Raw genomic sequence first — 12106 nt, forward strand, 5'->3', positions numbered from 1 at the left:
GCCAACCCAATATTATTAATCAATTGCTGTGTGTCAGGCACTGCACTGGGCACAGAATCTCCTGGTCCTTGGGAGCAAACAGCATCCCCAAATCATCTACGTCTACTACTGGTGATACTGGTGAACGAGCAGGGGATGATTTTCGGTGGTGACTAGTTGAGCTTTTTAATTTTAATAGTTATAATTTTATTTATTCCAAAATGCACTGGGAACAATTTCAACTAGACATATGAGAGTCCCTATCACCAGATTTAGCATTTTCAAGCTTTGCTCACATTTGTTTTATCTCTCCCTTTTTTCTTTGCTGAAATATTTTGAAGCAAATTCAGGACAGCATGTCATTTCATCCCTACACCTTTCAGTATGCCTCTTTTTCAACGTTTTAACCAAAATGCCATTAGCACATCTAACAGAATGCCCTCTCAATGCCCAGAGCAGAAGCAGCTCTTCAGCAGTGTCTGTGTGCAGCTCCGGGCTTGTCCACACATTATATTTGCACGTTAGTTCTCTGAAATCTCCCTTCTCTCACCTTTACACAGTCATCCTATAGAATGTTCCAAACTCCAAATGTTCTGGGTTTTGTCTGTTAGCTTCCTGTGGTGTCATTTAGCTTGTCCCTCTGTCCTCCATATTTCCTACAAATGGAAGTTAGTTCTAGAGGCTTAGTTGCATGCAGGCTCAAGTTACATATTTACTTTAGCATGTGTTAGTTAAAAGTAAAACAAGTAAACCCATATTTTCCCTGGGTCACTGCTATGGATAAGGCTATTTTAAAAAATGTGTCAATTTAAAGAAAAATATTAAGTAAATCACAGTTCTAGGGGTACAGAGTCGTGGCAAAATCCATGTAGGTGTCCAGGGCTGACAGAGGTCTGTAAAAGCTCCCAGGGGAACGATCTACAATGCTCTTCAGGCAGAGGGGCTGTGCTGACACGACCCTCGCCTTTTCTTCCAGGGAAGGCGGCCCAGGCCCTGAACCGCCAGCACAGCCAGCGCATCCGGGAGCTGGAGCAGGAGGCAGAGCGGGTGCGGACTGAGCTGAGTGAAGGCCAGAGGCAGCTGCGGGAGCTTGAGGGCAAGGAGCCCCAGGACGCCAGCGAGTGTTCGCAGCTCCAGGAGTTCCGCAAGAGGGTTGCTGCCGCTCAGAGCCAAGTGCAGGTACTGACCTGTCCGGACCCTGGGGGTGGTGGTTGCAACCTCCCAGGCTGGGGTCCTGGGATCAAGACATGTGAGCCCTGGAGCCCAAGCTCACTGTGGAACCTGTGGGTGCTCAGGCCCTCGTGCCCCAGCCCCGTCTGGTGGCACTAACACCCTCCTGGTCTCTCAGGGTGAGGCTGGCATTAGATAGAAGCTGGCGGTGCTGGGAGTCGGCTCAGCTTTAAACACAGCAGAGGCAGGGAGGTGGGGCCTGCCCGAAGACCATCTAGGAGACCAGTGAGGGTGAGGGGTGGGCATCGGGAGAAACCAGCCTTCCCTTCTGCAGCTCCCCCCGCCTCCCTCCCTCTGTTCTCCATTTACCCACCTCTCCAAACCATCATCCCTCTGTCTGTCCACCCATCAGTTCATGTGTCTATCTAATCCATCCATCCGATTGTCCTTTTATCAGTTGGTATGACTAACTGTCCATTTATGTGTCTATTCATTTGTCTTTCTATTCCCCTTGATGGACCCTTGCATTATCTGTCCATCCTGTTTTTTACCTTTATATGATCCCATCATCTGTCCACCCACCCCGCCATCCATTCTTCTTTGCAGCTGTCCATCCATTATTCATTCCTTCTTTTCTCAGTTCAGGTGTCCAAGAGACCGTACAGTAGAGTGATTAAGAGCACAGGTTCTGGAGCCTTGACTGCTTGGGTTTGAATCCCAGCTCTGCCATTACTAGCTATGTGTCTTTGGTCAAGTTTCCTAGCCTCTCTGTGCCTCAGTTTCCTAATCTGTTAAGTAGGAAACCTTTAAAACCTTTTCATCAGATTGTTAGGATCATTTAGTGTACTGAGAGCACTTGATGTAGCGCTTGGTACGTAATAAGCGTCGTAGTATCTTGACATTCTTATAATTTTGATATTTTAATTAGTCCGTCATCCATCTGCCTGTTTCCCCTTCTGTCTGTCCCTCTATGCGCCGTTCTTCTGTCCTGCCTGCCCTTGTTGAGTGCCCGGCACCATGCCAGGCTCTCGGCAGCCCCCACGCGTGGCGCAGCAGAGGCTGTGTTGGTCCCAGGTGCTGAAGGAGAAGAAGCAGGCGACAGAGCGGCTGGTGTCGCTGTCGGCCCAGAGCGAGAAGCGGCTGCAGGAGCTGGAGAGGAATGTGCAGCTCATGCGGCAGCAGCAGGGGCAGCTGCAAAGGCGGCTTCGTGAGGAGACAGAGCAGAAGCGGCGCCTAGAGACAGAGATGAACAAGCGGCAGCACCGTGTCAAGGTCGGGCGCTTGGGCGGTGGGATGCCTGTGTCCCAGCCAGGAGGCCAGGCGGGGCACACAGCCGGGGGAGCACTTACAGCCACGTGACCTTATAAAGCGGCTCACTTGGCTTCCCTGAGTTTGATTTTTTACTTGAAAATGAGGAGAGTTATGGGAAACTCAGGGCTTGGGTGAGAATTCAGTAGGATGAATTATATAAGGGGACTGGCGTCTTGCAAATGTTTGCTTCTCTTTGCGGGTCCCCAGCGAGACTTGGGGGTGGCGAGGCTGGGGGTTGCTGTGCAGGGCTGTCTTGGGAGCAGGGTAGGCACTCCTTTGGGCTTGGGGGATTACAGGCTCTGGGAGGATGCGGGTACCACTCACGGCCCTGCCCACTGAGCGTCTCACCCTGCACATCCCCAGGAGCTGGAGCTGAAGCACGAGCAGCAGCAAAAGATCCTGAAGATCAAGACAGAAGAGATTGCGGCATTTCAGAGGAAGCGGCGCAGCGGCAGCAACGGCTCTGTTGTCAGCCTGGAGCAGCAGCAGGTGGGGCCTGGGCTGAGCCTGCACCCCCAGGGGCACCCACAGCCTGGCTGGGCAGCCTGGCCAGTTGCTAGAGTCCCCGGGGGGTCAGATAGTGGGTACACCATTCTCCCCACCTGACCCGGGTGGCCGCCTGCACCACCCACGCAGCCAGAGGTGAGAGCTGAGTTCCCTCCCCGCCTCTACTGTCCCTCAGAAGATTGAGGAGCAGAAGAAGTGGCTGGACCAGGAGATGGAGAAGGTCCTACAGCAGCGGCGGGCGCTGGAGGAGCTAGGGGAGGAGCTCCACAAGCGGGAGGCCATCCTAGCCAAGAAGGAGGCCCTGATGCAGGAGAAGACGGGGCTGGAGAGCAAGCGCCTGCGGTCCAGCCAGGTGAGGTCCTGCCAGGTGAGGCCCTACCCGATGAGGCCCTGCCATGGGAGGCCCTGCCAGGTGAAGTCCAGCAAGGAGAGAGCCTGCCAGTTGAGTTTCTGCCAGGTGAGGTCCTGCCAGGTGAGATTCCATCAGGTGAGGTCCTTCCAAGTGAGATCTCTCCAGTTGATAACACTGCTAGGTGAGTTCTAGACAGGTGCGGTTCTTCTAGGTGATGTCCCTGCCAGGTAAGTTCCAGCCAGGTCAGGCTATATCCTATGGATCTCTCAAGAATTCTAGGGCTTTAGAGTGTCTGTGATGCAGGTGCTGCTGTGTGGGTAGAAGAACCTCTCCAAGTATCTATCCCACAATTCATTTTACCTCATTAACCACCTGCTCTGGACTGTGCAGGCAGAACAGGGAACCACAGGTATGGAGAGGTGGTATGGCCAGAGAGGAAGAGCTTTCACTGGCACTGGAGGCAGACGAACCTGGCCCCACCCAGCTCTGCTAGGCTTCATTGCCTCCTCTTGAGCAGGAAGCTTCTGAGCCATACCTTCCTCCTCTGTCAGATGGAATCACAGTGTGGTCATGAGGATCAGAGAAGGCGTATGTCACACACAAAGCCCAGAGCCTGTTCCAGGAGCGGGTGCTCAGGCTAGATTCCCACAGGGTTCCAGACTCACTTCTGCCCTCATGGAGTCCAAGAGGATTCAGCTGGATTATCTGGAACTTCCCTCGGCCACTAGAGCCCTTACTTCCTCCCACATCAGGTTCCCAGAAGGGCCTTTGGGATTTGGCCACTGATTCCCCATAATTCCCATCGCAAGCTGGAGTCACGTCATCGCCGTAACAGGCCACCACCATCCCGCTCTGTTTCTGCCCGGGTTGTTCCCTCCTTGTCAGGACTGCCCTTTCCTCAACTTGTCTGTATCCTCCTTCCAGGCCGTCTCTGGGGGCCCCTCTTCAGAGGCTCGGGTCCCATAGGTGCCCACTCCCCGGCTTATGCAGAGCTGAGAGTCAGGCCTCCCGCGGAGCAGCACTCCTTAGCATCCCGTGGTGGGGCTGGGCCATCCCTGTCGCCCTGGGGAGGATGGGGCCTGCTTCTTCCCTAATCGCTAGCTGTGCCACCCACAGGCCCTCAACGAGGACATTGTGCGTGTGTCCAGCCGGCTGGAGCACCTGGAGAAGGAGCTCTCCGAGAAGAGCGGGCAGCTGCGGCAGGGCAGCGCCCAGAGCCAGCAGCAGATCCGTGGGGAGATCGACGCCCTGCGCCAGGAGAAGGACGCGCTGCTGAAGCAGCGGCTGGAGATTGACGGCAAGCTGAGGCAGGGCAGCCTGCTGTCGCCTGAGGTGCGCCCCGCAGGCTGGCCCTGGCTGCCTGCTGCACGCTGGGTGCGGGCCTTGCTGCTTTTGGACACGCACGCGTTCCTCCCGGGTGTTAGCCCACCAAGAACGCACAGAACTGGCCCTCCCCGCCACCGCTCCAGCCCCCATGTCTGGGACACACGGCTAGGGCCTGGCTGCCCTCGGTCCCGCCCAGCTGGACTCTGGACTCGTTCCGCGTCCTGCGGCACGTTGACCTTGTGTATGTATCACGTGCTCACACCTCTCAACTCCCTAACGTGGGATGAGAGTTGGGACCATGTCAGCACACCTCAGCCACACAGGTTTGCCCTCCTGACAGCAGAGAAAGCCCATGTTAAGAGCAGCGGACCTCAGCAGATCCTGGGTGCCTCTGTGGTCCCAGCACGCCTTCCCTTCAGTGCAGGGTCTCCCGAGTGCAGGTCACGCCAGAGGCCATGTGCTCCAGAGGGCAGCCTCTTGGCGAGCCCCAGCCTCCCGTACCCCCCCGGGCTGAGGCTGAGATGGAAGTGTCCCTGTTCCTGCCGTAGTGGCCAGGGGCCCCTCTCTCCATGTGCTGACTCTGCGCTAGGACGAGGGGACACGTACGGGCTGAGTCATGGCTGCGTGTGACTGTTGCAAGCCTGCCCGGGACCTGTTCAGGGAGCGGGCGTTCCGTGGAGCAGGAAGCCAGCACTCCACCTCCACACGTCCCATGTCCCCGCAGGAGGAGCGGACGCTGTTCCAGCTGGACGAGGCCATCGAGGCCCTGGACGCTGCCATCGAGTACAAGAACGAGGCCATCACGTGCCGCCAGCGGGTGCTGCGGGCCTCGGCCTCCTTGCTGTCCCAGTGCGAGATGAACCTCATGGCCAAGCTCAGCTACCTCTCATCCTCGGAGACCAGAGCCCTACTCTGCAAGTACTTTGACAAGGTGGGTCACTGGCCCACGAGCCCCTGACTCCTCCTTCTGGAACTCAGTGGGAGAAGGTTGATGATGTTGGTGGCTAGTTCGCCAAATACCTGCTGCCCCTGGTTGAGGATCCCCTGGGTGAAGGGAGCCGGCACTGGGGCTGAGCCTGGCTGGGCCTTGGGACAGGTGGTGACACTCCGAGAGGAGCAGCACCAGCAGCAGATTGCCTTCTCGGAGCTGGAGATGCAGCTGGAGGAGCAGCAGAGGCTGGTCTATTGGCTGGAGGTGGCTCTAGAGCGGCAGCGCCTGGAGATGGACCGCCAGCTGACCCTGCAGCAGAAGGAGCATGAGCAGAACATCCAGCTCCTCCTCCAGCAGAGTCGAGGTGAGGCCCAGGCCTGCCCCAAAGGCCGTGGTGACTGCTGCCTGCCCACAGCCCCTTGCCACCTGTTTCTGCCTTTTCCCTCCAGACCACCTTGGTGAAGGGTTAGCAGACAGCAAGAGGCAGTATGAGACCAGAATTCAGGCTCTGGAGAAGGAGCTGGGCCGCCACATGTGGATCAACCAGGAACTGAAACAGAAGCTCAGTAGTTTGAATGCTGCGGGCCAGAGCAGGGGTAATTGTTATGTGCTGTCACCAAGCTGGCCAATGCTTTGCCCTGACGTCAGGTTTTCTTTGTTTTGGAGAAAGCTTAGAAACCACTCTAAATTCAGCTCTTGGGTCATTTCACATGTTGCTTATTGCACTGGGGCATTGGAAAGCTAGGACTTCAGAAAGGTGCTTCTACTCCATTTCTGACAAGGATGTTGTTATTCCCAGTGACAGGTGGGGAGAAGAGGACCCTGTGCCCGGAGAACAGACAAGCCCCTGGAAGTGAAGACGAGCCCCACCCGGCACCTGAGCCTCTGTGGCAGCCCCCCGTCACTGAGGGTGTGCCCCGCGCCCGTGAGGAGATGCGGGACTTGGTACATGCCCCGTTACCATTGACATGGAAACGCTCGAGCCTGTGCAGCGAGGAGCAGGGTTCCCCTGAGGAGCTACGGCAGCGGGAGGCCGCTGAACCCTTGGTGGGGCGGATGCTACCTGTGGGTGAGATGGGTCTGCCCCGGAACCTCGGGCCCTTCCCCAAGCCCCGGCGGGAACTGCGAAGGACCAGCCCAGGGATGATTGATGTCAGAAAAAACCCCCTGTAGGCTCTTGGGGCAGAGCTGGGCTTGGAGGGAGATGTGGAGCCTGCTGAAAGTTGTGATGTCAATGCTCCCTTCTGGGAAGGAGTCCTTACCTCAAACTCTAAATCAGGTCCTGATTTTTCTAATTGGAGTCAACAAATTTGGGCCACAGCCCAGAACTGTTTAAAAAAGATGCAGATTCCTACCATTCATTTCCTTTAAGCTGCAATACCCAATTGCTACCTTCTGGCTTTTTAAAAAATTTTTATTTCATATTAGAGTATAGGTGATTTACAGTGTTGTGTTAGTTTCAGGTGTCCAGCAAAGTGACTCAGTTATACATATACATATATCCATTCTTTTTCAGATTCTTTTCCCATATAGGTTATTACAGATTATTGAGTCGAGTTCCCTGTGCTATATAGTAGGTCCTTGTTGATTATCTATGTTTTATATATAGTAGCGTGTATATGTTAATCCCAAACTCCTAATTTATCCCTCCCCTTACCTTTTTCCTTTGGTAACTGTAAATTTGTTTTCAAAGTCTGTGAGTCTGTTTCTGTTTTGTAAATAAGTTCATTTGTATCATTTTTTTAGATTCCACATATAAGTGATATCATATGATATTTGTCTTTGTCTGACTTACTTCACTTAGTATGATAATCTCTAGGCCCATCCATGTTGCTGCAAGTGGCATTATTTCATTTTTTTATGGCTGAGTAATATTCCATTGTATATATGTACCATGTCTTTATCCATTCCTCTATTGATGGACATTTAGGTTGCTTCCATGTCTTGGCTATTGTAAATAGTGCTGCAATGAACATTGTGGTGCATGTATCTTTTCAAATTATGGTTTTCTCCGGATATATGCCTAGGAGTGGGATTGCTGGATCATATGGTAGCTCTATTTTTAGTTGTTTAAGGAACCTCCATAATGGTTTTGTCAATTTATATTCCCACCAACACTGTAGGAGGGTTCCCTTTTCTCCACACCCTCTCCAGCATTTATTGTTTGTAGACTTTTTGATGATGGCATTCTGACTGGTGTGAGGTGATACCTCATTGTAGTTTTGATTTTTATTTCTCTGAACATCTTTTCATGTGTGTTTTGGCCATCTGTATATCTTCTTTGAAGAAATGTCTATTTAGCTGTTCTGCCCATTTTTGATTGGGTTGTTTGTTTTTTTTTATATAGAGCTGCATGAGCTGTTAGTATATTTTGGAGATTAATCCCTTGGTGGTCACTTTGTTTGCAAATATTTTCTCCCATTCTGTGGGCTGTCTTTTCATTTTGTTTACGGTTTCCTTTGCTGTGCAAAAGCTTTTAAGTTTAATTAGGTCCCATTTGTTGATTTTTATTTTCATTACTCTGGGAGGTGGATCCAAAAAGATATTGCTGTGACTTATGTCAAAGAGTGTTCTGCCTATGTTTTCCTCTAAGAGTTTTATAGTATCCAGTCTTACATTTAGGTCTTTAATCCATTTTGAGTTTATTTTTGTGTATGGTGTTAGAGAATGTTCTGGTTTCATTCTTTTATTAATGTGTGTATCTGTCCAGTTTTCCCAGCACCACTTATTGAAGAGACTGTCTTTTCTACATTGTATGTCCTTTCCTCATTTGTTGTAGATTAATTGACCATAGGTGCATGGGTTTATTTTGGGGTTTTCTATTCTGTTCCATTGATGTATGTGTCTGTTTTTGTGCTAGGACCATACTGTTTTGATTACTGTAGCTTTGTAGTATAGTCTGAAGTCAAAGTGCCTGATTCCTCCATCTCTGTTTTTCTTTCTCAGGATTGCTATGGCTATTTGGGGTCTTTTGTGTTTCCATACAAATTAAAAAAAAATTTTGTTCTAGTTCTTTGAAAAATGCCATAGGTAATTTGATAGGGATTGCACTGAATCTGTAGATTGCCTTGGGTAGTATAGTCATTTTGACAGTGTTGATTCTTCCAATCCAAGAACATGGTATATCTTTCCAACTGTTTGTGTCATCTTCAGTTTCTTTCATCAGCATCTTATAGTTTTCAGAGTACAGGTCTTTTGCCTCCTTAGGTAGGTTTATTCCTGGGTATTTTATTCTTTTTTTTGCAATGGTGAATGGAATTGTTTCCTTAATTTCTTTTTCTGATCTTTCATTGTTAATATATAGGAATACAAGAGATTTCTGTGCATTAATTTTGTATCCTGCAACCTTACTGAATTCATTGATGAGCTCTAGTAGTTTTCTGGCAGTATCTTTAGGATTTTCTATGTATAGTATCATGTCATCTGCAAACAGTGACAGTTTTACTTCTTTTCCAATTTGGGTTCCTTTTATTTTTTTTCTCTGATTGCTGAGGCTAGGACTTCCAAAACTATGTTGAATAAAAGTGGCAAGAGTGGACATCCTTGTCTTGTTCCTGATCTTAGTAGAAATGCTTTCAGCTTTTCACCATTGAGAATGATGTTAGCTGTGTGTCTGTCATATGTCATATTTTAATTCTTTATTATGTTGGGATAAGTTCCCTCTAGGCCCACTTTCTGGAGAGTTTTTTTTTTTTTATCATAAATGGGTGTTGAATTTTGTCAAAAGCTTTTTCTGCATCTACTGAGATGATCATATGGGTTTTATTCTTCAGTTTGTTCATGTGGTGTATCACACTGAGTGATTTGCAGATATGGAAACGTCCTTGCATCCCTGGTATATATCTTACTTGATAATGGTGTATGATCCTTTTAATGTATTGTTGGATTCTGTTTGCTAGTATTTTGTTGAGGATTTTTTTATCATCAGTGATATTGGCCTGTAATTTTCTTTTTTTGTGGTATCTTTGTCTGGTTTTGGTATCAGGGTGATGGTGGCCATATAGAATGAGTTTGGGAGTGTTCCTTCCTCTGCAATTTTTTGGAATAGTTTCAGAAGGATAGGTGTTAACTCTTCTTTAAATGTTTGATAGAATTCACCTGTGAAACCATCTGGTCCTGGACTTCTGTTTGTTGGAAGTTTTTAAATCACAGTTTCAATTTCAGTACTTGTGACTGGTCTGTTTATATTTTCTATTTATTCCTGGTTCAGTCTTAGAAGGTTGTACCTTTCTAAGAAGTTGTCCATTTCTTCTAGAGTGTCCATTTAATTGGCATATAGTTGCTTGTAGTAGTCTCTTATGGTCCTTTGTATTTCAGTGGTGTCAGTTGTAACTTCTTTTTCGGTTCTAATTTTATTGATTTGAACCCTCTCCCTTTTTTTTCTGATGAGTCTGGCTAAAGTTTTATCAATTTTGCCTGTCTTTTCAAAGAATGAACTTTTAGTTTTATTGATCTTTTCTATTGTTTTCTTTGTTTCTATTTCATTTATTTCTGCTCTGATTGTGAGGATTTCTTTCCTTTTACTAACTTTGGGTTTTACTTGTTCTTCTTTCTCTAGTTGCTTTAGGTATAAGGTTGGGTTGTTTGAGAATTTTTTGTTTCCTGAGGTAAGATAGCATTGCTATAAACTTCCCTTTTAGAACTGCTTTTGCTGTGCCCCATAGGTTTTGGATCATTGTGTTTTTGTTGTCATTTGTCTCTAAGTATTTTTTGATTTCCTCTTTGATTTCTTCAGTGATCCATTGGTCGTTTAGTAACATATTGTTTAGCTCCATATGTTTGCACTTTTCTACAGGTTTTTTTTTTTTCCTGTAATTGATTTCTAATCTCATAGTGTTGTGGTTGGAGAAGATGCTTGATGCGATTTCAATTTTCTTAAATTTATGGAGGCTTGCTTTGTGGCCCAGCATATGATCTATCCTGGAGAATGTTCCATGCATACTTGAGAAGAATGTGTATTCTGCTGCTTCCAGATGGAATGTTCTGTAAATATCAATTAAGCCCATCAGGTCTAATGTGTCCTTTAAGGCCTGTTTCCTTACTAATTTTCTGTCTGGGTGATAATGTCCATTGATGTAAATGGTGTGTTAAAGTCCCCCACTATTATTGTGTTAATGTCAGTTCCTCCTTTTATGGCTGTTGGCATTTGCCTTATATGTTGAGGTGCTCCTATTTTGTAGGCATATATATTTATAATTGTTATATCTTCTTGGATTGATCCCTTGATCATTATGTAGTGTCCTTCTTTGTCTCTTGTAACAGTATTTATTTTAAAGTCTATTTTGTCTGAGTATTGCTACTCCAGCTTTCTTTTGATTTCCATTTGTATGGAATACCTTTTTCCATCCCCTCACTTTCAGTCTTTACCTGTCCCTAGATCTGAAGTGGGTCTCTTGTAGACAGCATATATATGGGTCTTGTTTTTGTATCCATTCAGCCAGTCTGTGCCTTTTGGTTGGCTCATTTAATCCATTTACATTTAAGGAAATTATCAATATGTATGTTCTTATTGCCATCATGTTTTGGATTTGTTTTTGTAGGTCTTTTTTCTTCCCTTCCTCTTTTGTTCTCTTCTCTTGTGATTTGATGACTATCTTTAGTGTTGTGTTTGGATTGCTTTTTCTTTTTGTCTGTGTATCTATTGTAGATTTTTGGTTTGCAGTTACTGTGAGGTTTTGATATAGCGGTCTATATATATACAAGATTGTTTTTAGTTGCTGGTCTCTTAATTTCAAATGCTTTTCCAATATCCTGCATTTATATTCTCCTCACAATGATGGTTTTGATATCATATTTGTGTGTGGATGATTTTCTACCTTTTCAGTATATTTGTCTTTACTGGTGAGCTTTCCCATTTGTAATTTTCTTGTTTCTAGTTGTGGCCTTCTTTTCTGCCTCAGTAAGTTCCTTTAGCATTTGTTGTAAAGCTGGTTTGGTGGTGCTGAATTCTGTTAGCTTTTGCTTGTCTGTAAAGCTTTTCATTTCTCCGTCAAATCTGAACGAGAGCCTTGCTGGGTAGAGTTAGAGTATTCTTGGTTGTAGGTTTCTCCCTTTCATCACTTTAAATAAATTATGCCACTTCCTTGTGGCCTGCAGAGTTTCTGCTGAAAAATCAGCTGAAACTCCCTTGCATGTTATTTGTTGCTTTTCTCTTGTTGCTTTTAATATTTTCTGTTTTTCATTTATGTCAGTTTGATTAATATGTGTCTCAGCGTGTTCCTGCTTGGTTGCTTTTAATATTTTCTCTGTTTTTCATTTATGTCAGTTTGATTAATATGTGTCTCACCGTGTTCCTGCTTGGGTTTATCCTGTATGGGACTCTCTGTGCTTCCTGGACTTGAGTGCTTCCTTTCCCATGTTAGGGAAGTTTTCGGCTATTATCTCTGCAAATATTTTCTCAGACCCCTTTTCTCTTCTCCTTCTGGGACCACTATAATGCAAATGTTGGTGCATTTAATGTTGTCCCAGGCTCTGAGACTGTCCTCGTTTCTTTTCATTCTTCTTTCTTTATTCTCTTTCACAGCAGTAAT

General features: G+C 47.2%; 1 protein-coding gene across 1 annotated transcript in view; it reads left to right on the forward strand.

Annotated features, from left to right (window-relative positions):
• KIF7 (kinesin family member 7) overlaps window positions 1–7155 on the forward strand; it is a 21027-nt gene extending 13872 nt beyond the window's left edge. Inside the window, exons 10-18 of the mRNA XM_029237070.1 lie at window positions 860–1158; window positions 2224–2421; window positions 2824–2949; window positions 3143–3319; window positions 4436–4651; window positions 5370–5576; window positions 5742–5940; window positions 6026–6172; window positions 6382–7155. Of these exons, the coding sequence (XP_029092903.1) occupies window positions 860–1158; window positions 2224–2421; window positions 2824–2949; window positions 3143–3319; window positions 4436–4651; window positions 5370–5576; window positions 5742–5940; window positions 6026–6172; window positions 6382–6749 (1937 nt within the window). The 3' untranslated portion in view covers window positions 6750–7155. The remainder of the gene's footprint in view (window positions 1–859; window positions 1159–2223; window positions 2422–2823; window positions 2950–3142; window positions 3320–4435; window positions 4652–5369; window positions 5577–5741; window positions 5941–6025; window positions 6173–6381) is intronic.
• Window positions 7156–12106: the final 4951 nt, after the last annotated feature.

This window comes from Monodon monoceros, unplaced genomic scaffold (assembly GCF_005190385.1).
Source record: "Monodon monoceros isolate NGI ecotype Baffin Bay Population unplaced genomic scaffold, NGI_Narwhal_1 Super_Scaffold_21, whole genome shotgun sequence".
Classification (NCBI taxonomy): Eukaryota; Metazoa; Chordata; class Mammalia; order Artiodactyla; family Monodontidae; genus Monodon; species Monodon monoceros.